At 42.1% G+C, this 25,555-nt stretch overlaps 3 protein-coding genes across 3 annotated transcripts; 1 reads left to right on the top strand and 2 right to left on the bottom strand.

The window, feature by feature from the left end:
* The first annotated feature begins 876 nt into the window (after window positions 1-876).
* On the top strand, window positions 877-2,455 carry LOC143319007 (E3 ubiquitin-protein ligase TRIM35-like). Its single transcript, XM_076727564.1, has 7 exons — window positions 877-891; window positions 1,089-1,184; window positions 1,295-1,531; window positions 1,622-1,644; window positions 1,752-1,870; window positions 1,952-2,152; window positions 2,448-2,455. Exons 1-7 carry the CDS (start codon window positions 877-879, stop codon window positions 2,453-2,455), a joined length of 699 nt encoding a protein of 232 aa, XP_076583679.1.
* A 1,625-nt stretch (window positions 2,456-4,080) lies between these two features.
* LOC143319610 (long-chain fatty acid transport protein 1-like) lies at window positions 4,081-8,833 on the bottom strand. Its single transcript, XM_076728709.1, has 13 exons — window positions 8,709-8,833; window positions 8,466-8,604; window positions 8,110-8,365; window positions 7,821-7,988; window positions 7,165-7,234; window positions 6,614-6,705; window positions 6,232-6,341; window positions 5,898-6,107; window positions 5,694-5,820; window positions 5,427-5,564; window positions 4,633-4,797; window positions 4,388-4,534; window positions 4,081-4,307 (listed from the first exon to the last, which is right to left on the bottom strand). Exons 1-13 carry the CDS (start codon window positions 8,831-8,833, stop codon window positions 4,150-4,152), a joined length of 1,905 nt encoding a protein of 634 aa, XP_076584824.1. The 3' UTR covers window positions 4,081-4,149.
* A 947-nt stretch (window positions 8,834-9,780) lies between these two features.
* On the bottom strand, window positions 9,781-24,634 carry LOC143320169 (adhesion G protein-coupled receptor E5-like). Its single transcript, XM_076729649.1, has 17 exons — window positions 24,310-24,634; window positions 20,359-20,433; window positions 19,758-19,907; window positions 19,497-19,628; window positions 17,870-18,013; window positions 17,704-17,747; window positions 17,346-17,456; window positions 17,010-17,163; window positions 16,735-16,854; window positions 16,439-16,638; window positions 16,143-16,310; window positions 15,250-15,444; window positions 14,110-14,327; window positions 13,812-13,970; window positions 12,545-12,713; window positions 12,272-12,373; window positions 9,781-11,706 (listed from the first exon to the last, which is right to left on the bottom strand). The coding sequence occupies exons 1-17, from the start codon at window positions 24,338-24,340 to the stop codon at window positions 11,665-11,667; spliced, it is 2,214 nt and encodes a 737-aa protein (XP_076585764.1). The 5' UTR covers window positions 24,341-24,634; the 3' UTR covers window positions 9,781-11,664.
* Between the last annotated feature and the right edge of the window lie 921 nt (window positions 24,635-25,555).

Here is a 25,555-nt window from a genome sequence, read left to right as displayed (position 1 = left end):
GCAGGGTGAAAAGTGCGGCAGAAAAGCAGTCAGGACAATAAGGCCTAGAATTATTTATTACATGCAGAAATTTTTTGACATATCACGTTTTTTTCAGTACTTGCCAGATGTTATTAACAATACAATGTAATTCAAAGTATTAGAATTAATCAATGAATGTGAGCTGGGCCCAGATAAGTGACAGAAAAATGATGGATGGATTAACCAATTTAAAGATAATTTAAATTCATTTTTGTCTAATATTAACACTTGTCCATTATGAGATGACGAGCTTCTGAGCTGCTGTATCTAGCAGAAATGACAGTGTTTGCTTCAGGTCTGATGATGCCGGCTGACACGCCACAAATTGATTAAAACTTTAATTAAACAGCCTCCTGCAACAAAAGGTTATATGTGTGCAATGTCTCCCGGCAGCTTGCAATCGCATTCAGCAGAAAGCAAGGGAAAATATTTTGCACTTTTGGCAATTAAATTCAAAGCATTTTAACTGAATTCAAAACTTTTCAAGACCTGCAGACACCCTGATAATTTGAAGCGTCTGTCCCCCCAATTTCAAACTGAGCGGAGGTCTAAACAGCCAGGGCCACTGAAAACACCAGCGAGTGAGCAGAGCCTTTCGTTTTCAAAGTAACAAACCAGAGCTGTTAAATAAATGTAGTGGAGTATATGCAGGGTAACATGGGGATACTCAAGTGAAGTACAAATACCTGAAAATTGTGCTTAAGTACAGTACTTGACTAAAAACACTTAGTTGCATTTCACCTAAGTGAAAGTATAAGAAATACCACAACTTAGAGTTTTACTAAATTGTTAGTATTACTAGTTTTTGCTTGAGCAGCAACATACACTCCTGTCAAAAAAGTAAAAGTAGTCATCATGCAGAAAGCCCCTGTCAGTGTACTGTTATCATGTATGATATTACTTGATTATAATTATTCACGTCTATGTAAGCAGCATTTTAATGTGGTGTAACGCTTGTAAAGAATTGTACATTATATATACTAGGTAGTTGGGTAGCTTCACCTGTGATAGTTCCAGCAGGTACTAATGGAGGGTCGTTTCAAAGTAACTCTCCTTTTGGCCACTAGGAGGAGCTCCAAACTTCACTAAATGGACTGGAGGAGAGGAAGATTAACTTTGAGAAAGTCACACAGACCTGTCAACACGCACGCAGACATAACCAGGTAGAACAGTGACTCCAAAACTCACACAAACCCATTCTAAACGTACCATGTTACTGCTGTAGGACCTCCTCTTCTTCCTTCCCCAACACTTTCCTTTCTTTTCTTCCCAGGCTGAAGCCAAACTCACAGAGGAGCACATAAAAAGGGAATTTGAGGGTCTTCACCAGTTTTTGAGAGAGGAAGAAGCAGCCAGGCTACTTGTGCTGCAGGAGAATCAGGAGGAGAAGAAGAAAGAGGCAGAAGAACAGAAAGACAGACTGAACCAGGTGATAAAGTCTCTGGAAGAGAAGATCCAGCTGATTGAGGAGGAGCTCGATGGAGGTGGTGATGGGGTTAAATTCTTAGAGGTAGCATCAATCAAATACCACATAATTAGTCAAAGAGTGGGAATATGTTTGTATGTTTGTATTTAGTAACCATACAAGTCTTTTTTGCAGCACTACCAAGACACGATGAACAGGTATGGAACATTTCTGGGTATTTTTCACACATGAGCTCATATATGAACTCATAGATGTGCAAATGTGACAGTATAACTGTCTGCATGTTCATATGTATCTGCCGCAGTACATGGACGGATAACAGGGAGCCACAGAGGGTTTGCAGACCTCTAGTAGATGTGGCCAAACACCTGGGTAACCTCCAGTATGCTGTGTGGGAGAAGATGAAGCACATTGCGCCGTACAGTCAGTCTCTTTCACTTCCTGTTCACTGCCTCCCTCCCTCCTGCCTCCTTCAGTACTGCTGACCTCCTTTGTATCTTCCAGCTCCAGTGACCCTGGACCCCAGGACAGCTGGCCAGTCTCTGAGCGTGTCTCCTGCGTTAAACAGTGTCCGTATTACCCCTGGACCCCCACGAAGGCTGGAACAGAGTCTGGATGTTGCTGTCCCTGTCCCAGCTAACCCTGAACGGTTCCACCCTTATCCCTGCATCCTGGCCAGAGAAGGCTTTGACTCAGGAGTGCATTGTTGGAATATTGAGGTATTTCCTCAATATCCTGAGCCTGAGCTGTATAACAATGATGGGCTATGCTTATTTATCAATATTGGCTTAGATGTTGGCTGTCACTGATAGTAAAAGTAGTATTAAATACCCAGCCTCTGTCACAGTCACAGCCAGAATTTTTTGTCAAAAAGACCACATACTGACTTTTATACTCTCAAACACTGGTGTAGCTATACATACGTTTCTGAAGTACTAGCATATGAACTGTCTGTGCCATCTACCGCCTGTCTTGTGCTTTTCTCTACTGATTTCAACAGGTTGGTGACAACGATAATTGGACTGTCGGCGTAGCTGCTCAGTCAGTGTCTAGAAAGACAGAATTTGAGACCTGTCCAGAGGCAGGACTCTGGTGTATCACCCTGCGAGATGGCGAATACCAAGCTCTGACCACTCCATCTCAACGCCTGGATCTCGATCGCTCACACCACCTTAGGAGGATTCATGTGAGGCTGGACTGGGATGAACGGATGCTGGCATTCATGAACGCAGATGCTGAAACACATCTTTTCACATTTAGACACCGCTTTACTGAGAAGGTGTACCCATACCTTGAAAGCATATCATTGAGTGGGGGTCTTGCTGTGTTGGCACAGAGAGTGAATGTCAGTGTGGGGTCAGATTATGTCTCTGTAGAGGACACTGCTATCACTGAGGAGGATCCGCTGATGAAAAGTGAATCTTGCACTGAGGGAGACATTAACACTGCATCAACTAACAGCAACAGCAAGGTGTCAGAGTGTGGACGTATGACTGAGGGCAAAAACTCAGCAAATTGTTCTCTGAGAGAGGAGGAAACCAAACCTCTGAGACACGACACAAAAGATCAGCTGATTAACACAAAACCCACTGGAAAGGAAAAGACAAAAGACAACAGACCTGCTGCCAAAAAACAGAGCAGGAAGCCCAGGTTCAGCGTGGCCTACCATGTTTCACTGAACAGAGCGCTAAACGTCAGCAACGATGAATCTGCTAATCACAAACAAGTCCAGATGAATCATGTTGATCATCCGGTTCATTATCCTTGTGATAAATAACAAACGCCTGCAGCCATAATCAATGAAAATGCCATCTTTAAAATTCATGCAAGTGTTCAGACTGAAATATTTCAACAACTACTGGATGGATTGCCATGACATTCATGGCCCACAGAGGATGAATCCTGGTGAATGAAATGCCGCAGCTATTGGATGGATTGCCATGGAATTTGGCACATTCATGTTCTGTCAGGACGAATTATAATCCGTTTGGCGAACCCTTAACTTTTCATTTAGCACCATCATCAGGTCCAAATTTTTTATTTAATAAACACTATTTCTGCTAAACTAATAACGTTTCCAGCCTAAGTTGTACTGTGTTAAGTGCTAATTAACAAATGTGAGCATACAAGCACGCTAAACTAAGATGGAGAACATGGTAAACATTAAATCTGCTCAGCATGTTAGCATACTGACATTAGCATTTAGTCCAAAGCATCATTGTGTCTAAGCCGCTAGCATTGGTGTACTCTTAGTGTTGTTTATAATACATTTAGGAATTGATAAGACTGGACTTTGTTTCCAAGGAGTGTGATGAAAATATATACTGTATTTACTGTGTGTTCATCAGTATTTAAAAGGCTCACTGAGGCATCCTCTGACATTGTGCTATATCCCAACAATAGAAGCAACAACCAAGATGAAGATTATTGATGTAAAGCCATCAACTGTTACAGGCTTTAATCTTTTATTAAAAATATTTGACCAGATGTGGAAATAATATGTTACATTTGGTAAAAAAAAATAATAAATGAGTCTATTTAAAACAGTAATGCAATCATATTTTCACATCAACATTCATTGGGATGTCTTTGCTACTAAATCCCTGGAAACACATCTCTGTAGTTTCTTCCTTGCTCTTTACCCTTTGAAATAAACACACTATCCTCTTCAGCAGTCTGTATCTCCTCAGTCTCCTCCTGTCTCATAAACACACTCTTTCCTCCATGATGGCACTATATAGTTCATCAGTGACAGCCTCGTAACGCCCGGCACGACTGTCCAGAAAATAAATCTTTTCACTCGAGTCTTGTGGCTTGTATCCTTCCCTCTGCAGACGTGTCTTCTGGATTTTAAAGGTACCTGAGCACAAAAGTGGAAAATGAAGTTAATGTGTGACTTTTTCCAACGTGTGCATGTTTGCATGTCCTTCAGTGTCTCACCTGTAGTGTCAACGGACGGCATGAGTCGGAGGAAGATGGGGCGTGCGTAGGAAGGCAGCGCTTTCTGTACAGCAATCAAGAACGCATCAAGGTCAAACTGGCCTCCTGTGTGAGCTACTGCTGCCATACCGGCCTTTCCCTCCGCACCTGCGCAGGCACAGACAGGTGAGGTAACGAACAGACCATATGATTTAAAACCCACTTAATCTTTTTCTCCTGTCCCGACCGTCTCGTTTCGTCTCTACCTGGTACAGACACTCCATAGACAGCGACATCGGTGTGTCCCAGCAGGCCGCTGAGGACTCCCTCCACCTCTGTGGTGGAAACGTTCTCCCCTCGCCAACGAAATGTGTCGCCGATGCGGTCCCTGAAATATATGTAGCCATATTCATCCATTACCAGCACGTCACCTGAGAGACAGAAGACAAAGACAGAAATAATAACAATCATCATCACCCCTGGAGGGGATCATAGAATCGAAGTCAGCGGTGATGATGATTCACCGGTCCAGTTTTGACAGTATGATGGCGAGTCACTGTGCCGTCTATTTGACAAAACAGTATATGAAGCCTTTTGTAAATGTTAATATTATGGAGTTAATTACAGATTCTTCATGAAGACATATCCTGATAGTGGGCTTTACTAAAGTGAAACATGTTGAATCATATGTCCAAACTGTGTAATGTCTTCTAAGTGTCTGTGGGTATTTGTATCTATTGCTGTCGTCTGTGTCTCTGTTGTGTCGCTGTGCCTTAGCCAGGTCACTTCAGTGGTTAAATAAACTCTATAATCTCTATTAATCATCATGAATTGTTTTTTTTTATGCACTGGGTGGAAGGTGTTAAACAGCATGGACAGGTTCTCAGTCCATTACCACAGACAGTGAATCACTAACAGTCACAGTTATGTGTAATTTAAAGTCTCCAATGCAGCTGTCTTACACTGTATGTCTTCAGACTGTGGAAGGAAACATGTATGAACCCAGACGGTCCATCAACATTACTGTGACTGTGTTCTAAACAGACAGATGGAAACATACCTGAGACATAAGCAGAGTCTCCCATCTTGAAGATATTGTGAGCTATTTTCCGATTGGTGGAATCCTGATCAACATAGCCGTCGAATCTCCTGAGCGGATCAGTGTGGTTGATGCGTCCTACTAACATACCTGGCTCACCTGCAGAGACAGAGATGAGAGGAGAGGCTATAGATCATATCATAGATCAACATTTTCATCCAGTTGTGGCTGTGTGTGTGTGTGTGTGTGTGTGTGTGTGTGTGTGTGTGTGTGTGTGTGTGTTCTCACCAGGCAGACAGGGTATACAGAGTCCTTGTGAATCCCTGAGCAGCTCTCCGTTCTCCTCCTGCACCCTGACCAGTCTGATGGGGTAAAAACTGGGCAGGATGCGACTGTTGAAGCCACATGCCCCCACCTGGACATGTAAGACATGTACATGAGACGGGATGCAGTCTGGAAAATCCTTCACTCTGCCTTTAAAATAACACGCACCTTTCCGTCTATGTTGATCAAGCTGCAGTTGCACTCGGTGGCGCCATAAAATTCCCCGACTCGTCGTATTCTGAATCTCCGGGCAAACTCTTCCCACACAGAGGGACGGAGGCCGTTACCAAAAGCAACACGCACCTGGTGATGTGCCTCGGATGGACGGGCCGGCTGGGCCAACAGGTAACGGCAAATCTCACCTATGTATAGAATTACCTGGACGCACACACACAACAGACAGAACAATATGACTATTTTCAGTCTGTATAGGTTGAAGAGAATCAGTGGAACGACTGTTTGCAGTCATTGTTGAGTGAATTTGGTGGCAGTGTGGACTCACAGTGCAGTTGTGTTTGACACAGTCATCCCAGAAACGACTGGCTGAGAACTTCCTCCTGACCACGACAGTTAAACCAAAGAGCAAACACTGGCCCATACCCATGATGGTACCTGTGAACATTCACATTTTCACATGTATGCATGCACTCAAAGTGTATACACACACACACAAAGAAACTTTATCTCCAACTTAATCTGTTTTTTCTCCCTAAATTAACAGATTCTGGTAAGATATTTTGCAGTATAGTAGTCAGAGATGTACCCTTGATCCAGATAATATCACTGATCCAAGTGAAACTGAAGCATTGCAGCATTGTGCAGTGAGCTACATCTGTCACTGAATGTACAGCAATATGTCTCGTTAAAGACAGAGGAAAGCCCACCTGCAGAGTGATACAGGGGAAGGCAGTTGTACATGATGTCATCATGACAAAGGCCAAAGGAGTGGAAACCAAAGGCGGCGATGCGATAATACCTGTCAAGAAAGATCCATCATCACCAGACCTCAGCTCATCAAGACACTGACCAGAAATCCTCATGGTGCTGTGTTTCATTCAAACACATGTAACTGCAATTTGGTAACTCTGATGTCAAAATTTTTAAGGTTTTAATGAGCTTTCACACGTTGCAAAATTTTTCGGAACTCATGGTGTTAGCATTACTAACTAGACAGATTCTGCCTCCCAGCAATCATCTGACAGTAAAAAATGAGATACAGGGTTGTAAGAATAGTCAGATATGTGGGGGCAAATCATCACAGTTGACGCAATTGGACACAGTTGTCCTGCAGTGTTTCCTTAAAGGCTGCTACTGTGAGAGCATCAATAAAAAATTCAATAAACAATAAAAAAATAAATAAATTTAACTCAAATTTCCCTCCATCAATGGAACAAGGCATCATCATCAGTTCAGATGAGATCACAGACGAACTCACCGACTGTGCACCACGACAGCCGCCTTTGGCATTCCTGTTGTACCAGAAGTGAAGATGTAGAAAAGTCTATCTGCACAGAGACAGAGAGGACACATAAAGAGAGACGTGAGGCATAACAAACTTAAATTTCACAGGCAGTGCTCAGTTCTTGCTCCATACAGTGTTTCAGTACGGTGGTATGCACCCCAACACCCCCATCATTGCTTAACACATTTCTGTCTCTCCTTCGATATTGTCTGGAAGAAGTGCAAGCAAAGACTTGAGGAGTATCAGCTTTGGAATGTCATGTGATGACTGAGGTGAAAACAACACAGGTAAGTAAATCAATAAGGGAAATGTTAATGGACAAATACATCACCTAATAACCGAGACGGGAGGTTCAGAGTGATGTCAAATTAAAACCAAAATATCTTTCACAATGCATTTAGTGGTGTGACATATATTCCTTTGAAGTGAGTCGATGGTTTGTTACACAGTGGTGTGTGTGGATTCACTGCCATAAGAAGACATAAGAAAGAGTGAAATCCGACAGCAAGTAGTTTACTCTGGCAGGCAAAGACTTGCTGAGAAAAAGAGATGTTGCAATCAAAGCTTTGTGATATGTCATACGCAGTCATTCCAGTACCCCCATGCACACACACTCGGCAAAGCCTCACCATTGAATTCCTTCCTGGGTGTGTAGCGCAGTGGGTGTTTGGGCGAACGGTCCAGCAGGGCTTCCAGTCTCTGAACTCGGAGGCCGCAGAGCTCCTCCTCATCGCCCTGCTCACCACTGCTGAACAAAGCCATGTCGGGCTGCAGAGAGCTGCTCACCTCTGCCACCGCTGGGGGATGGTCAAAAGTGTTAGAAATATAAGACAAGAACACACATGTTTGCATTAGCAGAGCATCAAGCCTGATTTAGTCAATATCTCCAGCTGTCTTTAGTCTACAATAGCCTCCCACCTTCTCTCATCTCTGGCCCGAACACCATTGCCCGAGCTCCACACACACTGACACAGTGCAGTAGTGGTTGCTGTCGAAGATTGTAGTTGATGAGCGCAGCCTCTACGCCGACCACAGCCAGACCCAACCATAGAGCCACCACTAATGGCTGGCTCTCCATGTACAAAGCCACCACATCTCCCTCAACCCATCCCTGCGCCAGTGCCCAGTGAGCCACAGCATGGCACCGCTCCTGCAGCTCCCTAAAAGTCCAAACCTGGAATAAAATCAATACAGTAGGTTTGAACAACAATATGACAATATGATGTGAGGGTCTGATGCCGTTGATGCTGCATTTATTTGAAATGCTCTTTAACCTCTCCTGTAGCCTCATAGATCAGAGCAGGTTTGTCTGGGTGCTTTGCCACCATCTGGGCAAACAGGGCAGGGATGGTGCTTCTATTTCGCAGATTACGGTACATAGAGACCCTCACTCGCAGGATAACAGCCAGACACCTTTTAGATAGAGAGGGAGAGAAGTTCAAAAATAGGACATACTGTAGTAGGCAGCATGGAGGATAAGTGAGGGTCAAACATGCACATTCACACACAGGACTTACATGAGGTCTCTTTTGATGGTGCACAGAGCGACATGTATGAACTTCCAGGAACCTGCCAACAGGCTGCAGAGCCTCACAGCCACAAACACACCGAGGCACACCATGACACCACTCATCAGATTCATAGTGTTATCTGCGGGGAACCAAACATTGACCTCAGGCGCAAAAACAACCACATTTACACACAGTTATGGTTTGGCGAGAGGAGGCTTACCTGTCCAGGAATTTCCAACCCTGGTGCACAAACAAATAAAAAAAAAATCAGCAGTGGGCTCAGAAGCCACAAGCCCGGAGGAGTGTGAGAGAAGTTTTCAGTGCAGGAGCAGCGTGGAGGAGCTGTCGGAGGTGAAGTGCGTGAGGAGCGGCGGCGCGCAGAGAAAGCAGCAAGTTATGAGCTGCTGCGTCACCGCGTGTGATTCACTGCCCCCGAGCGCAACACAACAAAGTCAGCTTAATGAAGGAAAAGATGAACTCATTCCATGATAAACACTCCGAATAAATTAATGTAAACGGTTCTGGCGAGCTACTTAAAACTAGATGAAGTAACCTGAAAGTAAGAGAGCCGCATTCAAGACAATGATTGTCATCAGCAAAAGTCTGTCAAGCAGAATACGCATAAGTATAAACGCAGGTTAAATTCTTGTACAGTTTCTACTTCATTCAATTCGTCTTTTTATATACTTATAATTGTTTATTTTGTAAGTTTCTCCATTCATCTGTACTTATTTTGACTTCGTCCGCTCTAGGGGATCAATAAATGATTATCTTACTATCTTAACTATGACAATACTTGGCTAATTTCCACCTCAGTGGTATTGAATGGATTGTAATTTTCATCATGGCAGTGAGGTCAGACAGCTCTATCCTTGATGCAATAGTAAGTGGGGGTGTCCCTGCAGCCAATTTCACAACTCATTGGGAAATCTTAGGCTTTTATTCTGAAGGTACATTCAGTGTGACTCATGCAGGCTGCTGTCAGACATATTCCTGTATCAGCAGAGAGAAAGGTGTCTATCTGTGTATGTATCTATCTGCAGGGGACTAAAGCAAATAAATCACACGCTTTGTTTTTCAGATGAAGTAGAAGCTTTAATAAAATTTGTGGTGCATATTCTTTAAAGAAAACAGTACCGAACAATATACAAAACAAAGTAGAAAAATAAGTTTATATACCTTCAAACTAGAACACCTATAACATATTCTAGCAATAAGATTCTTACATTCACAAAATTCTGCATACTGCATGTAGCTTTTTCACATAAAAATACATTTTGCAATGCATGACTAAAAGGCATTGATGCTCACAAAAAGTGCAGCCACAAGAACCGAAGAACAGTTTAGGCGTTAAAACCAAGACAGCCTGTACGTCGTTTTAATGACGCAATTTAAATATGAACGAACAGCATAAGGCAAAACCAAAGAGACTGATTTGAAATCCAAATGGTCTCTCTCTCTTTTTTTTCTCTGAGGATCAATCTCTTTGACATAATGTGATCTACAAAATAAAAAATATATAATTGATAGCTTTATTACCAATAAACTGTTCAGGTTCTGAGGCTGGTTCTCAAGTCTTCTAGATTCTCCCATTAAGATGTTCTGGATTTTCATCTCTTACAAAGGAAAAGTGCAATGAAATAAACAAACTCAGGTCTGTACAGCTCCCATTAAACCTCATCAAAACGGCTGTGTGGAGACATAGGCTAACAGCTATAATAAGAAAACATGTCAACAAAATGGAACTTTATTCCATAAACACAGTTTGATTGCAGGAAGCTGCAGGCTTATCAGAAGGGTGGGCCTTTTTTTGGTGAATTGCTCAAGCAATTCACATTTTGGGCTGGATTGTTTTTCTTGGTTCATCATTTCAAGAAGAAAAATACAATACACCAGTGACAGAAGGCACAGCTCAATTGCAGTTCAAGATATATTCTTCAAACAGCCACAAGTGATTAAAAACATCACTTATTTTGTTTTAAAGGAAACAAAACAGACATAAAGTCCTTAGAGGAGTCCACATGGGATTTGCAGGAACATCAGAGGAACTTCATGGATCCCTTGAGCAAAAAGCACCCCCACCCTTATTTTTACTTAAAACATTTCTATAAAATACAGCGCCAACTCTTCTTCCATGCTTTAAACCTTAAGAGCAACACTCATAATGCTTGTTGCCTACATGACGCTGACTTTATAGTCTGCACTCAGAAATAAATACTCTATATCAGCATCACTTTTAATCACTCCAAAGGGAATACAGCTTATACTATGATTGTGATATGTTTTGGATGAAGCTACTGAAACATCTGCAGGGTTCCTGAATAAACACTTTTAGATGCTGGCTACGCTGGCCTGCTGCTCATGACACATTTATAGAATTACTTCACACTAAAATAAAAATGCAGTCACTACCAACACAACCCGATCCACCAATAGAGCATGAATCAGTGAGGAAAATAAGCAGAATTTTGAGGTAAATGGTAGACTTTCTGACCTATAATGCAATTAACTGGCAGATGGTGCTACTCATATCAGTGGATTCATGTTTATGGTTTATCAAAGATTTGGTCCCATTGAATTCATTTGGGTCGAAGAGGCCTGAGATTTAACTGCTGTGTCTCATTAGATGCATGTTTAATGCAGCAGCTCCCAACCTATTTGGCATGTAACCCTTAATGACCAAGTGATACCTATTTGCAACCCCGACATGAGGTTGTATATGACTATGAGCTGTGAGCACAGGATGATGTTTCTTTCTTAGGTTGTTTCATTTAAGATTTTGATTCATTTTGAGTTTGAGATAACTGGAGAAATATGTTTTCTCTTCTTTCTTTCTTGTTAAACATCACAAAATCCCACAGATTCAAACCCCCGGTGAATTTGGATTTGAAGTGATCCAGACCTGTAAAATCATGGCTAATTTAGCCCAAATTGGTGTGATAGTCTGTTTTTATATGGTGCTTCATATGTGGGATTCTCCGGTGTGCTGCCCGCTTCGAGACCCCTGAAAGAGCACAAACAGCAGAAGTTCAGAAATCATGTAAGACAACATCCTGAAGGTAATATGTTTGTAGTGTAAAAATACTCCATAACCAGTAAAGATCTGGCATTCAAAATTATACATACTGTATGTTAAGGTTCTCAGGTATTACTACCACAGTTTACAGTTCATATAAATTTTTATGTATGCATATGTGTACTATGTATTATGAGTGAAAGTATGCATAATGCAAAACAATTGTTACAGTGCTATATTATCATTATCATCAGCTCACATTATCATGTGTATCTGAAATAAAAAATGCCACACTAATTTTAACTACCCACTACCATTAGGCAGCTAAGTCTGTAACAATGCAGCATATTTGACAAAGTGATGATTGATTTTGCATGTAAAATCTGAATCTGCAAAGTAACATGTTACTGTAAAGGTTGGACAAATGTGGGGCAGTACTTCTGAGGTGTTGTAGAGTTGAAGACTCAGGTAATATTAACAGGAAATACTCAAATACAAATTGTACTTAAGTTCTGTAGTTGATGTGTTCGTGAGTGATAGTGTTTATGCTGACCTGTGACTGACTACTGGAGGGATTGGTAGAGCTGAAGTCGGAGTATCTCTTCTTCTGTGGTGTGCAGATACAGGAGAGGAAATGGGCGTACTCCTCTCTCACCTGCAGGGGGCAGCAGAACATCAGGAATAAACTCTTGATTGGCGCAAGTCTTTGCAGTTGAATGTGAGAATTATTTCTGTTTGTTAATCTCTCTTTTAGCCTCATGCATACGGACCCAGTTACTCACACACACACAGTTGCTCAAGCACACACAGCTATACTGTGTCCTACCTGTTTAGACAGTAGGCAGTGCATGATAAAGACCAGCGCCCCCTGCAGGCTGTTGAGGATAGTGAAGATATACGCAACCGCACTGGAGCCCTCTTCAAACAGGAAGGCCCCAAACACCCACATCAGACCCAGTATACACATCTGGGCAATAGCTGTCACTGTGAAAGCTCTGCACAGTAAAAACAAAAACGGGGGTGAGGGGCATCAGAGAAAAGGGCAACAGATAGAGAATGAAAGGAAAGATTAACACTAGCCCAAACACACAGATGACTCAGTTACCACTGTAGTATCTGGAAAACCCCTGAAGAGTGGAAAGGAAGAGAAAAAGGGGATGGGTCCTAAACAAAGCAGCTTCAGAACAGAGACACTGTCTCATCACTTTACTGTCTATTAGAGGCTGGCGGAAGAAGAAAAGCCAGCGGCAACTGTTAAATAAAGGAAACAATCCTTGCAGAGAAGCACTATTTTAAAGACAGTCTCCAGCAATGTTCTCTGCATGTGCCCTTTGTTGTGCTTGTGATGTATCCCTGTTGTTCCCATGAATAACTATCATCAAGATACAGAGGAAATGAATAGCACATGCAAGTTCAAACGTCTAAAATACTAGTGGAGACCAGGTTTTGATTCCAGTTCCTCTGAATCAGAGAGTGATTCCTTCATGAGTCCCCAACTTCACCAACAATTCATTATTGAGACAAAGAGAAATCTGTCTGAAATGCGGACGGGGTGCATTTTTTTCCACTGACAGAACCCATGGAAACCTTTTGATTATAATTTAATGCTTTTTGCGTCAAACCGAAAAGCTGCTCCCTTGATTTTGGCACAATAATTTCATATTCCCAATTCCCTGAACTAAACTGAAAGGTGCTGACTGATGAACCAGGATATCCATGGATGGATTTATTGTTTCATTAAGGATGTGTTTTGCAGCTGCATGTGTTTATACAGTGTTGTCTACAAATGCAGTGGCGTAAAAAATGAGCACGCATAGATGAGGTTGGGGGGGCAGTCTCTCAGTAGCACCCCATTAGTGAGAAGAGTTGATATTATGAAAACATTCTCTACATTTTTCCCTCACAAAACATGCACATTCTTTCCATCCATCTCTCAGTTCCCAAAGCTGCCCCAATTGACCAACTTACGTATTAACTCAGTGTTTACTTGTGCAATGGAGGGTTTTTTTTCACATTACTTCACATGTTACAACAGCAAGAGTGGATACACAAAAAAGCCACAAGCAGAAAAGCACACAAACACACAGACTGACTTGATTTTGTGTAGTTTGGAGAGATCTGGGTTGAGGCTGGTGAACTTCTGGGCGAGCTTCCAGACGGTGACGGTGAAGAAGACGATGTTGAGGATGATTATGAGGCACACGGGACCAAAGAAACTCCAGATGAGGCCGTCTTTCAGGGATAGCCAGCAGCTTGTTAGGAGGAAGGAAACACATGTGCATGTGTGACAGGGTTTTCCTCACGTCATCGATATAGATAGTCTGTGTAATCCACTGATGTAATCCCCATCACACATCAAGTATGCAAACACACATGTTCTGTAACACTTACTGCTGGTCAGTGCCGTATCCCTTTGGTCTAATGATGGCCGATATAATGACAATAACAAGGGGAGTTCCATAACCAGTGAGGAACAAGTAGAGGGGCCGAATGGTGGCATTAAACACCAGGACCACCATACGGTACAGCTGCACCCCTTCCAACAGCATCCAGGTGAACACCCCCAAGAAGAAGAAATGGAGCATCGCTGCAATAAACCTGCAGCCACCCTGTCGAGTAAAATGATTGCATGAAGAGAGAAAAGACCAGAGAAGAGGAAGCAGAGGAATGAAATGTCTCAGTTATCTGATTAAGATGACACATTGAATAAGAAATGCAAACATAAATAGCCATGTTTGATGATCATAACTTGATTATCTGATTACACTCAGATTAATTAAATTAAGACCAGCAGTGGAAGAAGCAGTTAGATCAACAAGTATTACAAGTAAAAGTCCCACAATCAAAATGTTAGTACAAAATAATGATCAGTAAAACTTACATTATCAACTGAATGTAATAATATTGCATTATTGTTATATAGATTCAATAATGTTTGACCAACAATTTGATATTGTAGCAGGTGGAGATGGAACTAAATCTAACTACTTCATGTTCTGCTGGATGGTGTATTCCATTAATATGTAGCATAATTTGCCAATATGTTTTGCATGCAAAACCTAATCTATAAAGTGATTACTGTAGTAAATGTAGCTGAGTAAAGACTGCAACTTGAGCCTCTGAGATGTTGTGGTGTATACACATGAAGTTGCATAAAAGAAAAAGTCAAATTCAAGTTCCCAGAACTGTACTGAAATACAGTTAAGCCACAGGTGTTACAGTATTGTTTCGTTTAGAGGCTGCTCTCGACTACAAACTTCCTATTTGGTAATTTCTCAAGTCTTCTCAAGCATAGTGTTCTTTTCTTGTAAAGATACCCACAAGGGTATTCCCTGTAACGTGGCCAGAAGGTGGGCTGTGAAGAAGCCCTCTTCACTTTTTAACTGGGCTTTGCTTTGTAACAAGAGGAGTGGAGCAGTTTGATCCATTGTCAACAGTTTAATCAAATTACTTCCTTAAGAAAGACAAGGTCAATAGTCTTATTTCTGCAGTCCATGTACATGACGTCACTGTTTGCTTGCACAAACATACCACAGGTTTAGTTTGTGTGATGCCTGCCAGAAAGATGAGATCAGCCACGAAGAGGCAGATACACAGGTGAAGGTGGATGGTGGCGCGGGTCCCTTGTATGGAGCGGCAGAACTTGAACGTCAGGATGCACAGCAAGAGGCACAGCAGGGAGATGGTCAGCCCTATCTTTGTCACCAGCAGGAGCCCGAAGGTGTGCTAGCAGAGAGGACACAACAAGTCTTGAGCTGTTTGATTGGAGTTACAAGGTCATCATTTATAGCATGTGTCTTTACACTGAGTGAGGAAGGAGGGAGGGAAACAAAGAAGTAAATTTATTGTCCATCATACTTTTGTTGGTAAAGCAATAACTTGTGTTTTGGCAGTGCAAACAATCAGTAAACACAACATTAACATATCATCGCTTTATAAAGTTGATTTGATGAGTTTGCTGCCTGTAATATTGAGCAGATATGGAGCAACATCGACATTGATTTTGAGTTGTGTTTCTGGCCATGTGACGAACGTAAGACCAATATTTACTCTCCTCTTTTCTTGATGGAAATATCTGTCATTTTACCTGGTAAATGCTCCACTGTGTTCACCAGCTTGTCGCCAACTTTGTCTGCCATTTGTAGCAGGAAAAGTAGATAATTTATCTGAGTTCTTCACTAAAACAGCTGCCTGTTGCAGTTCTGTGAATGGCTACTTGAGGCTGGCTCCAAAAATGAGTCAATCATTACGGAAATGGTTTCCCGTTCATGACAACTGACAACTGCACAAGGTGGAATTTTTAAATTATATGAAGGCTTAAATTTAGTATATAATTATGGGCATGGCCACGCTGAGTGACAGCTAGCTGCTAGGTTTCACCAAGTCAAGCGGTGTGTGTGTGTGTGTTTGTGTGTGCTTCTTACTTCCATCGGGTACCGTGCCATGAGCACAGCAAAGCTGCTCAGATGTTCACATGTACACACAGTGTGTGTGGCGTTGGAGTACGGATGATAGCAACCATCTGTGGACCAGGTCCCTCTCTCGCTCCAGTATGCACAAATATAGCTCACCTCAGGGGACTCCTCTCTGTCCTACGCACAAAACACCATTATGTCAAGAGAAGGCAGTAAGTTTCATTTATATCTTCATATTGCTGAGCTGCTTTGAATATAATGATGATGGAAATACACTGAAAAGCCTGTGGGGCATGTGGGACAACCTGCAGATGTCTGAGGGTGATGTTGACAGGGCGGCTCAGGTTCTGAGTGGATGGGTTGGAGACCACAACAGACACAACTCTAGAGGAGACCTGAAAATCAGGATCCACACCATCTTTTTCATGTCCTGTGAGCTCTTCAAAGGACCGGTTAATAGAGATCTCAAGGTTCTTATAGCTCAACAACGCGGCCAGAGCAAAACCTGTAAAGGGCAGTAATAAGAGACATTATAGTGATTGATACACATGAACATTGTGACTTATTTGTCATAAGAGAAGGGACGAGAAGAGAGGTTTACCCGGGTATGACCCCGTCCCAGCTGCTGTTGTCCAGTCAGTGTCGAGCGCAGCATACTCATTGGTCAGATAAATCAGTCCCGTTGGTCGAGTCTTTCCCCTTTGCACTGCAATTTCTGCATCTGCTCCAACAGATAACTCATTTCAAATGATGCAGTTCAAATTAGCTTTCCCACTTGTATTTATCAAACTCTGCATACATCATCCTCCAGGCCTGTGAGCTTGTCTTTTTTCAAATATGTCTGCAAATCACAGCTGAGCTTATGGACACTGTTACCTGTCTCATTGGTCTCCAGCTTGGTGTGGTTGTGTTTGAGCTGTGGGCCGATGAGCATAATAGCGTTCTCCATCGTACCGAGCAGTTCGGTCACATCTTCACTGCTGTCCAGGTGACCAGGGGACAGGATGGCCTCAGTTGCTGTGAAAAGTTTCTGTCCAGGTTGCAGGACACAAGAGGAAGAAATGAGATTACTGAATATCAGTTGGCCCACCATTCAGTTTCGCTGACCAAATTAACAACACAATACAATAGGTGTATTGCCCACCATTAAGCTTGAATATGTTTGTATGTGTAAGAATGGGTGCGTTTGTGTTTTCTCTCTGCTGTTCTCACCTCCAGTAGCGCCTCTCCATCAGCTTTCACTTCACCAGCGACACTTGGGTTAGACAGAGCCAAACAGCTGTTTCTCATCATGACCAAGATGTCTGCCAGGCCTCCAAGCGACTGAGAGATAGACATAGACAATAACAAGACTATTCAGTTTGTCCTATACTGAAGCTCATATACACTAAACCCTACAGGGCTGCATGTGGCTTTATATAAAGGAAATGAGCTCAAATGTTCTTTAGAATGACACTGGATCAGGGTCAAGAGCAAAGATAAATCCTCTATCAGAGTTTAATAAATTGTATTTACTTTTGATTGTTTGCAGAATTATCCAAATAATTTAGTATCTAAACATGCAGCTCACCGGTTCAGACCCGCTGTTGGCGTTGAAGCCGTCACAGTGAAGCTCTAGATGGAATGGAGCCAAATGAAAATTAAAGCCATGAAATGCATATTTAATATGCATATATATATATAACTGAATATCCGTAGTAATAGTGTTGGAGAGGAATGGCGTATGCTCCACTCACCTGAGCATGGAGTCCTGTTGTTGCCATAATTAGTGTATCCGCTGGGACACTTGCACCAGTAACTCCCATTAACATTTTTACAGGTTCCTTTTCCTCCACAGAGGTCTTCTCTTTTCTTTTCAGCTTCATTGCATTCATTTATGTCTGTGTAAGAGGAGGGAACAGACATAAGTAGTCACTGATCCTTCTCAAGGGCATTTATTTGAATGAGACCAGTCTGAGATGAATCTGAATGTAGCAGGTACTGCAAATGGAACAAACGCATCTGCAATGTGACCCGCTGCACGCTCGTGTGAGTCTTTCCGTGTTGCTAAAAGGATCTTAGTAGAGACAGTTCTCAACTTTCCAACCAGCGAGTTGCTGTCTTGCCAAGTTACTTAAAAGCTGCAATTTGAGGTAGTGGGAGGCAGGAGATGGTTTTGTGGTTTAGGTCAGAGTACAGGGAGTTACAGTATTTGAATCATGATGAAACAAAAGCATGTATGACCTTTTTTGAGATTGGCTCACAACAGTTTTTCATTTTGGAAACATTACTTAGATTGAGCTGTGAGCTTGATAATTCTTTTCTAATTATATACGGTTTTATCTGAACGTGAGAAATGTGCCCATAAGATGTGAAGGGGTGTTGTTTGTCTTCTTCACATCGCAGCTCCAGGATTTCTCAAGAGATGACACTATGACTTCAATCACATTCTGCTCGTCTTATAAATGAAATGTTTGATATTATTAGCAATAAAAGGAGTTTTGATACTACAACTGTAATTGTTGCTCTCGTCTGATTAGCTGTGGGAGGCTAATGTTAATGTTAGCAAACCTTTAAGCAGATATTTCTGTATAACAGCAAAAACACATAAACGGAAGCTGTGGCTAATTCAGTAATTGTTAATGTAGCCCCCGCTTCCAAACGCTGCATAAGCAGCTGCATTATCACATGGCAAGACTCAATAGGCACACATTGCAGATAGCATGCCACCACATGCTACAAAGAAAGACTGTGTGTAGCAGGTAAAAACCTGCTCTATCCGCTTATGTAACGTGTCGTGATTTTGGCCACACATCGTACGTGATATCCGAATGTTTGTACGTGTTTCACTGGGCTATCTTTCTGCTGTCCAGCCGCTCGCCAAGACTTCTGTCTCCTGTGTGTTTCTGTTGTTGAGGAGGACGGCGCACACTTTCAGACGGTGTGTCCTTGAATGGTGTTATTCCTTCATGGTTCCACACACAAAAAGTGATGAAAGCAGTTGTGTGAAATATGAAAAACAAGAGCTTAAGAGGGAAGTTTAGACCCCGCTCCCTTTCACTGCTCCACACATCAGGCATGCAGCGGGTGTGCTTGCCAGATTGGAGCTTTCAAAAAGTTTCAGAAATTGTCAAAAGCAGCTGCCACCATTTCCCAATTTATTGGAGATGATCTAACAAGCGCCAACACACACGCCATAGATTTCAGGACTGTGTGGCTGTCTACAGACCATACTTGACTTACTGGCGCCTGTTGCAGTGGGTCATCTTTCACCTTTATCATTCTGTTGAGCATATTGATTTGTGACCCAGTCAACTCCCAAAACAGCATCGATCAACTTCAGACATGAAAACTCTAAAGACAAATAAAGTGGACACCACTCACCTATGCAGTATCCATTGCTGCTGTTGTCGCTGGTGTACCCAACATCACAGGTGCATTTGTAGCTCCCAATCAGGTTAGTACAATTCCCACCGTGACCGCAGATGTTGGCATGGTCGGTGCACTCGTTGTCATCTGACAGAAGAAAAAGTGAAGACGGGTCAGAATGGTTGAAAAAGAGAGAGACACGCATCACACACATTCCCACACACACACACACACACACACACACACACACACACACACACACACACGCACACTCACCTTGGCACTGTCCATCCAGCACTGTGAAAGTAGATGTCCCTTTAATGTTTGTGAAACCAAGCAGGCACTGACAGTAGTAGCTGCCATCGGTGTTGAAGCATTGCGTGTACTTCCCACATGGTTCTGGAATTTCTTCGCACTCATCCACGTCTGTAGATGTACAAATACATAAAGAATACGTTCACAGTGATAATGCACTAGTGAATAGCAAACTTGTCCTTTGATTTTAAGTCTTTCTTATTAGCTTTTTTTCTTCTTCTGACCACCATGATCACCAGCCTGAGGGTTCAGCACTGCTAACACAGCTCTTCTATGTTTTTTTTGTTAGTGATATCAGAATTTAAACCTCTTCTACTGCTGTTTTCATTGTAATGCACTCTGGATATGAACCGTGCTTAAATGCCTAAAATGGAAAAATGAAGTGGAATGTCTTTAAAAAAGGCTATTTCTCCGGGTCCAGTAAGAAGTACTGCCTAATGGGAACAGCACTTCTATATGAGAGTTCTTATCTTAAGTAGAAGCCAAAATAAAGTATTGGTGGACAGAAGCAAAACAGTGGAGAGGGATAGTTTTAGAATTAGAAGCAATGGCAGATTATTACCGATACACTTATTGCCCTCTTTGTTGAAGCCCTTGTCACACTCAGAGAAACATTTCCCCAGGAGACACAATAAACCTGCAGGGAGAGAGAGAGAGAGAGAGGCCGCTTAGTTTCAATTCCCAGTAAAGGCAAAATCATTCAAAATGCAACATACTGTCAAACATTTCTGAGACATGAAGTCGAGAATCATGTACAGGTTTCCTGCTGAGTTTCAAGATTTACATGTCAAAGGTAGCTCAAGTGTTCCTCTTTTCTAAAGGAGCTTCAGTTAAGAGGAAGCAGCTTCAGCCTGAGAAACTTCTCAAACTACTCCTACTGCATATTCCACTTCTCCATCAATGCTCATTATGCTCAGTGTGTTACAAACCTTCTTGAGTCACATACTTCGACCATATTGGACACATGGATCGGCTAGCAGCATGGCCTAGGAATGGCAGTTAATCACTGAGGCAGTCCAGACTTAATTAGCTCTGCAGTCATTAGAGGATCGTCATGAACTTTTGTACAGCCAGGCACAAATATGAGACTTTAAATTAATATCCTTCACATATGAATTTAAACTTGAAAATTGTCCTTTCAAAACCCTGGACCTCACTGCATATAAACACACCTAGTGCCTCGCGGTGGCTGTGTTTTTAAAACCATTGGGCCTTTTGAGTTTGAGTTTTGATCCTTTGAGGTTGCTGTAGCTGTGAAGCAACGTGAAGTCAGCAGCTATTGGTTTGTTTCCATAGACCAAATATATACTGGTTTATGTTATGCATGTGAATTAAAATGTATTGTTGAGGCAATATTATCACAGCGGCAATGCTACTTTCCATTAGCGCATTAACGTTAATTCCCATTATGTGCTCGCGTTGTGTTGATACAATAAGTGCTACTTATTTACGATTCTGGAATCAAAGAATTGATTCAGGGATCATTCAAACAAGAATCACGATACTCCTTTTTTTAGTGCTAGCAAATGTTAGCATGCTAAAATGCTGAAGATGGTGAGCATGGTATACTTCCATGTTAGTTAGCATGCCTTTGAACAGCACACGTAGCCACGAGCATGGCTGCACCACTGGAATCCATTGCAACTGCTGTGACCTCAAGCCGACTGCATCTGCCATTCTTCAGGGGAGTATTTTCATTCACTTGTGCTTCAGTTGTGTTTAACTGTTCAACTGGACAGTGCTCAGGTGAGCTTGTGTGTTTGTCTTGTGTCCATCAGGGTAACATCTATGCATGGCTCATGATGCCTTTCCCTCTTTTCTCTCTTACTTTGTCTTCCACTGTTCCTCTGAGAATAAGCACTTGATTTACAAAAAAGTGCAGCTTCTTGTCTTGCACACTTTCTACACACCACAACAGACATGTGTCAGTCACATTCTTTGACTCATGAGTCACTGGTGAGGCAGAAAACAGCGCCCCCTTCAGACGATGTAAGTAAAAAAAATATCCTTTTCCTTGGGTAACAAAGAGCCTTCTGTTGTTCTCTGATGAAGCTGGAGCTCCCACAGTAACCACTTTACGAAATCCAGGCAGAGTTTGTCAGCGACAGTGAGTGTGTGAAACAGTGTGACTGAGTCTAACTTTAAGACTAAATAACTGTGGACGGACACAAAGCCTGAAGACACACAGAGTGACTTTGTGCTCAGCTCGCAGCTGACTTTCATTCACCAGTGAGCACAGCAGTGGATGAGAATAGTGGTCTGTCACAGAAACTATATGCTCTCTGAATGTCTCCTCTGTATCACGTTTCTCTATAAACTGTATGTTGCATATTTGTCTGTCTGCCTCTCATCCTGTTGCATTTCATTTCGGCCTGACAGATAGTGGAAGTTCTAAATGGAGCCAAGGCGTCTGCCTCACTGACTTGTTTCCTTTTTGCTACACTGGGGTTTGTCTCTATTTCTCTGTGTGTTAGGTGAGACAGAAATATCATACATCTGGAAGCAACTGCAATTTATTTTAACTCAAAGGCCTTATTATACTCTGGTGTGACTAAATGTCACTCACATGTTTACAATTCAAGGCCTATTTAAGAATTAAGGGAGCGTTTGCTTCTGCTGAATTTTGAAAAGACTGAAAAACGTGTGTCAGCTTCAATAGCATGGTGCTCAGTAAACACAATACAAGATTATAATGATAATCGTATTAGTTATGAAGAAAACAAGCCATGGAGGAGCTCCAGTTTGACTTTGACTTCCTGATAGCATATGAACAAAGATACAGATCATGAGCAGCTGTTCTAGTTCTTCCACAGTCTATAAAAATTATTGCTCTGTACTGTTAGAAAGATCATAAATTGTGGAATAGCTCGTCTGAAGAAATAAATCTACAGTGTCTGATATTGTGTTCCCTCAAAGACACTTGAATAACACTCTTCACGTCAGTCTATTTTTGACTTTTGGTAATGTAATTTTAATTATCAGCACAGTAGCCTCTATTGTATTCTCAAACTGGGCTTCCACTTCCAGTTGCTTCAAACTGTTTACTCCAATAACATGGAGTGCAGTACTTAAAACCTGCATTACCCGACCCAAAGACGCAGTGAAACAACATTTACATATCACCTTATAAAGTTGTTATGGCTAACATGTTAATTTGGAGTTCCTGCAATTTCTCAAAGTCCAATATTCACGGTCCTTTTAGCTCTGTTTTTGGTCTCCACCACCTTCTGAGAGAAACATTTGACTCTTTAGCAGCCAAAGGTTCCACTACATTGAGAAGCTAGTTATTAACTTTGTCCCATTTGGTAAGCATACTGTGGGTTTATCAGAGCGTTGTCACCGAAAACCACTGCCTGCTGCTGCTGGAAACAAAGTTGATCAGAGCGGTGAGACTAAAATCAGACTGTGGGTCAGAAAACGAAAACAATAAGCCGAAAGAAGATACAGTACTCTGTAAATCTGCAGGAAACCACAGCGTCTAGTGAAAATTCTTCATGGGTTTGTCTCTGCAAGTCACTGTTAACATGATTTAGCTCGTTAGTCTTGAGACAGAATATTGCTTTTTGTAGTGGCATACATCTATCATGTATTTTATTTTACATTAGTATTTTCATAGCAGATTTGAGGGAACATTATGCAGACAATACAGGATAAATAATATTACCTGTAGTAAAGTGTTTGTATGGTAGTTCAATGTAACCTCTTGTTTTGGATATGACATGTACTGTATGTCCTAATATGTATACCTGTGTTCATAATAGCACATTGTCATCCCAGTATAATCACATCTGTACAGAGATGCAATAAAAAAAAACTCTTTATGCATTCAAAGTTACACACTGTAGTCCATGTTTTACTGGTTATGCCGGTATAAATATTTTCTGTGGTAGAAGTATACCTCGATGTATAAACCACTAATATCACTGCCCTAACCTTTGTGGTTTGCTCAAACAAGGCTTACAGAGTCTTCCTGTGGTGAGGCATTGGATCTGGTTTATTTTACGCTGACAGCCTGAGGAGCTGCTGTCACTGAACAGGTCTGCACCACAGCATCAGTCCAGTGACAGGCTCTTACTCTACAGCAGCCACTCTGACATAATGTCCATACATTACAGCAGCAGACACAGCGTGAGGGCAGCACAGGGCTCATCGTCTGACAGGGTTAACACTTGTGTGGCCCATGTGAGTAAGACATAAATGAATCACCTGTTCTGCTGTCACATTCACACGTTGTGACCATGGCAATCAAACAAGTGCCTGAGGCTTGTTTAAAAGTGAGGAAGAAATAGAGGCTAATATACTAATTAAGAAACTCACTTTGCACATATCTGACTCAAACAAAAAGTAGAAGTGTGTGAACTGAAGTGTTACAAAATGTCTAAACTTCCCTGTACTTTTTGTTTCTTCTTTGGTTTTCTCTCAGCCTTCACACACACACACACACACACACACACACACACACACACACACAGTCACACGCACACACACATTGTGCTCTCATTGATTGACTTACCAAGAGTAAACAGTTCCTTCCCACACCCCATGTCAAAGGCAAACCAGTATTTCCACACAGCCGATGACTTTATCAGAGCTCTATGTGAATCTGCCTGATGTCTGTAATAAAAGTTTAGATCCTGTCACACAGTTCAAGCTCGGCTTGGGTATTTTTCAGACTTCTCCGTAGTTCTAGATCCATAAAATCCACAACGTAGGAGCGTGAAAAAACAGAGAGCCGAGATTAAAAAGATCAACCCTTCCTGTGGAGGATAATTTTGTGTGGCAGGAAAAATGATAGTGAACCTCCACCAGCTTTCTTCCTCTCTCAGATTCAGACTCTCAGTCTGAGCACGCCTCGCTGTCTCCTGAATCCCCACCCCCTCTCTCGCTCTCTCTCTCTCCTGCTCTCTCTCTCTCTCTCCTGCTCTCTCTCTCTCTTTTCCTCCCTTTCACTAAATGTGCAGCCTCGGCTCCATCACGTCACTCTTTCTTGCTCTTTTCTTTCACTGTCTCTTTGCATGTGAACACGTTTCTCAAACAGGCACCATATCACATTGCTTGCACAAACCCCCCTCTGTCTGTGCCGTCTTTCACATTTCCCTTTACACTCCAGTGGGCTCTATTTCAGGAGCTATTCACAACACCCTCATGAGAGACAGAAAAAGAGGGGGGGGGATACCGACGAGAGGGCGATGACTAACACTCAGTCTAAACAGCTGCTGCTCTACTTGAGTTTTGCCAGTAAGTAATCTTATATCCGTTCCCGTTCTCCCTAACTCCTACTCGCCATCTCCTCCTACTTTTCTTCTTTTCCCCCCAAATGCTCAGCCCTTCACCCACTTCCAGTGACAAGCCATTTGCCTTTTCTCAGCCCCCCATGGACAACAAGAACCCAGACTGGAGATGGATGCAGGATTACCTCTATTAAAGTGAAATCCCCTACAAGTCCCAAATGATGTGGGAAAGAAAAAACAGGCCAATGTAATAACATTAAGAGGAACTCAAACTCTGGGCTAAAATGATCTACATATATGGAAATATATTCACTCTACCCCTACATCAAGATATGGTTTCATGATGACTCAGCAAGTACAAACCATTCAAGGTAGCCTGATAATACTAGAAAAGAAGGCTTTGATATTTAGGTTTGATGAAAACAAATCTCAATAGCAGCATGGTGAACTTTAGCCGTCATGCCACGTCCCCCTCAGAAACTGTTGCTTCATCTATCAAGCACCAGTTTACAGTGATAGCGGTGATAA

Source organism: Chaetodon auriga, chromosome 4 (genome assembly GCF_051107435.1).
Source record: "Chaetodon auriga isolate fChaAug3 chromosome 4, fChaAug3.hap1, whole genome shotgun sequence".
NCBI classification, from domain to species: Eukaryota; Metazoa; Chordata; class Actinopteri; order Chaetodontiformes; family Chaetodontidae; genus Chaetodon; species Chaetodon auriga.
This window is presented reverse-complemented; position numbering and strand designations above follow the sequence as displayed.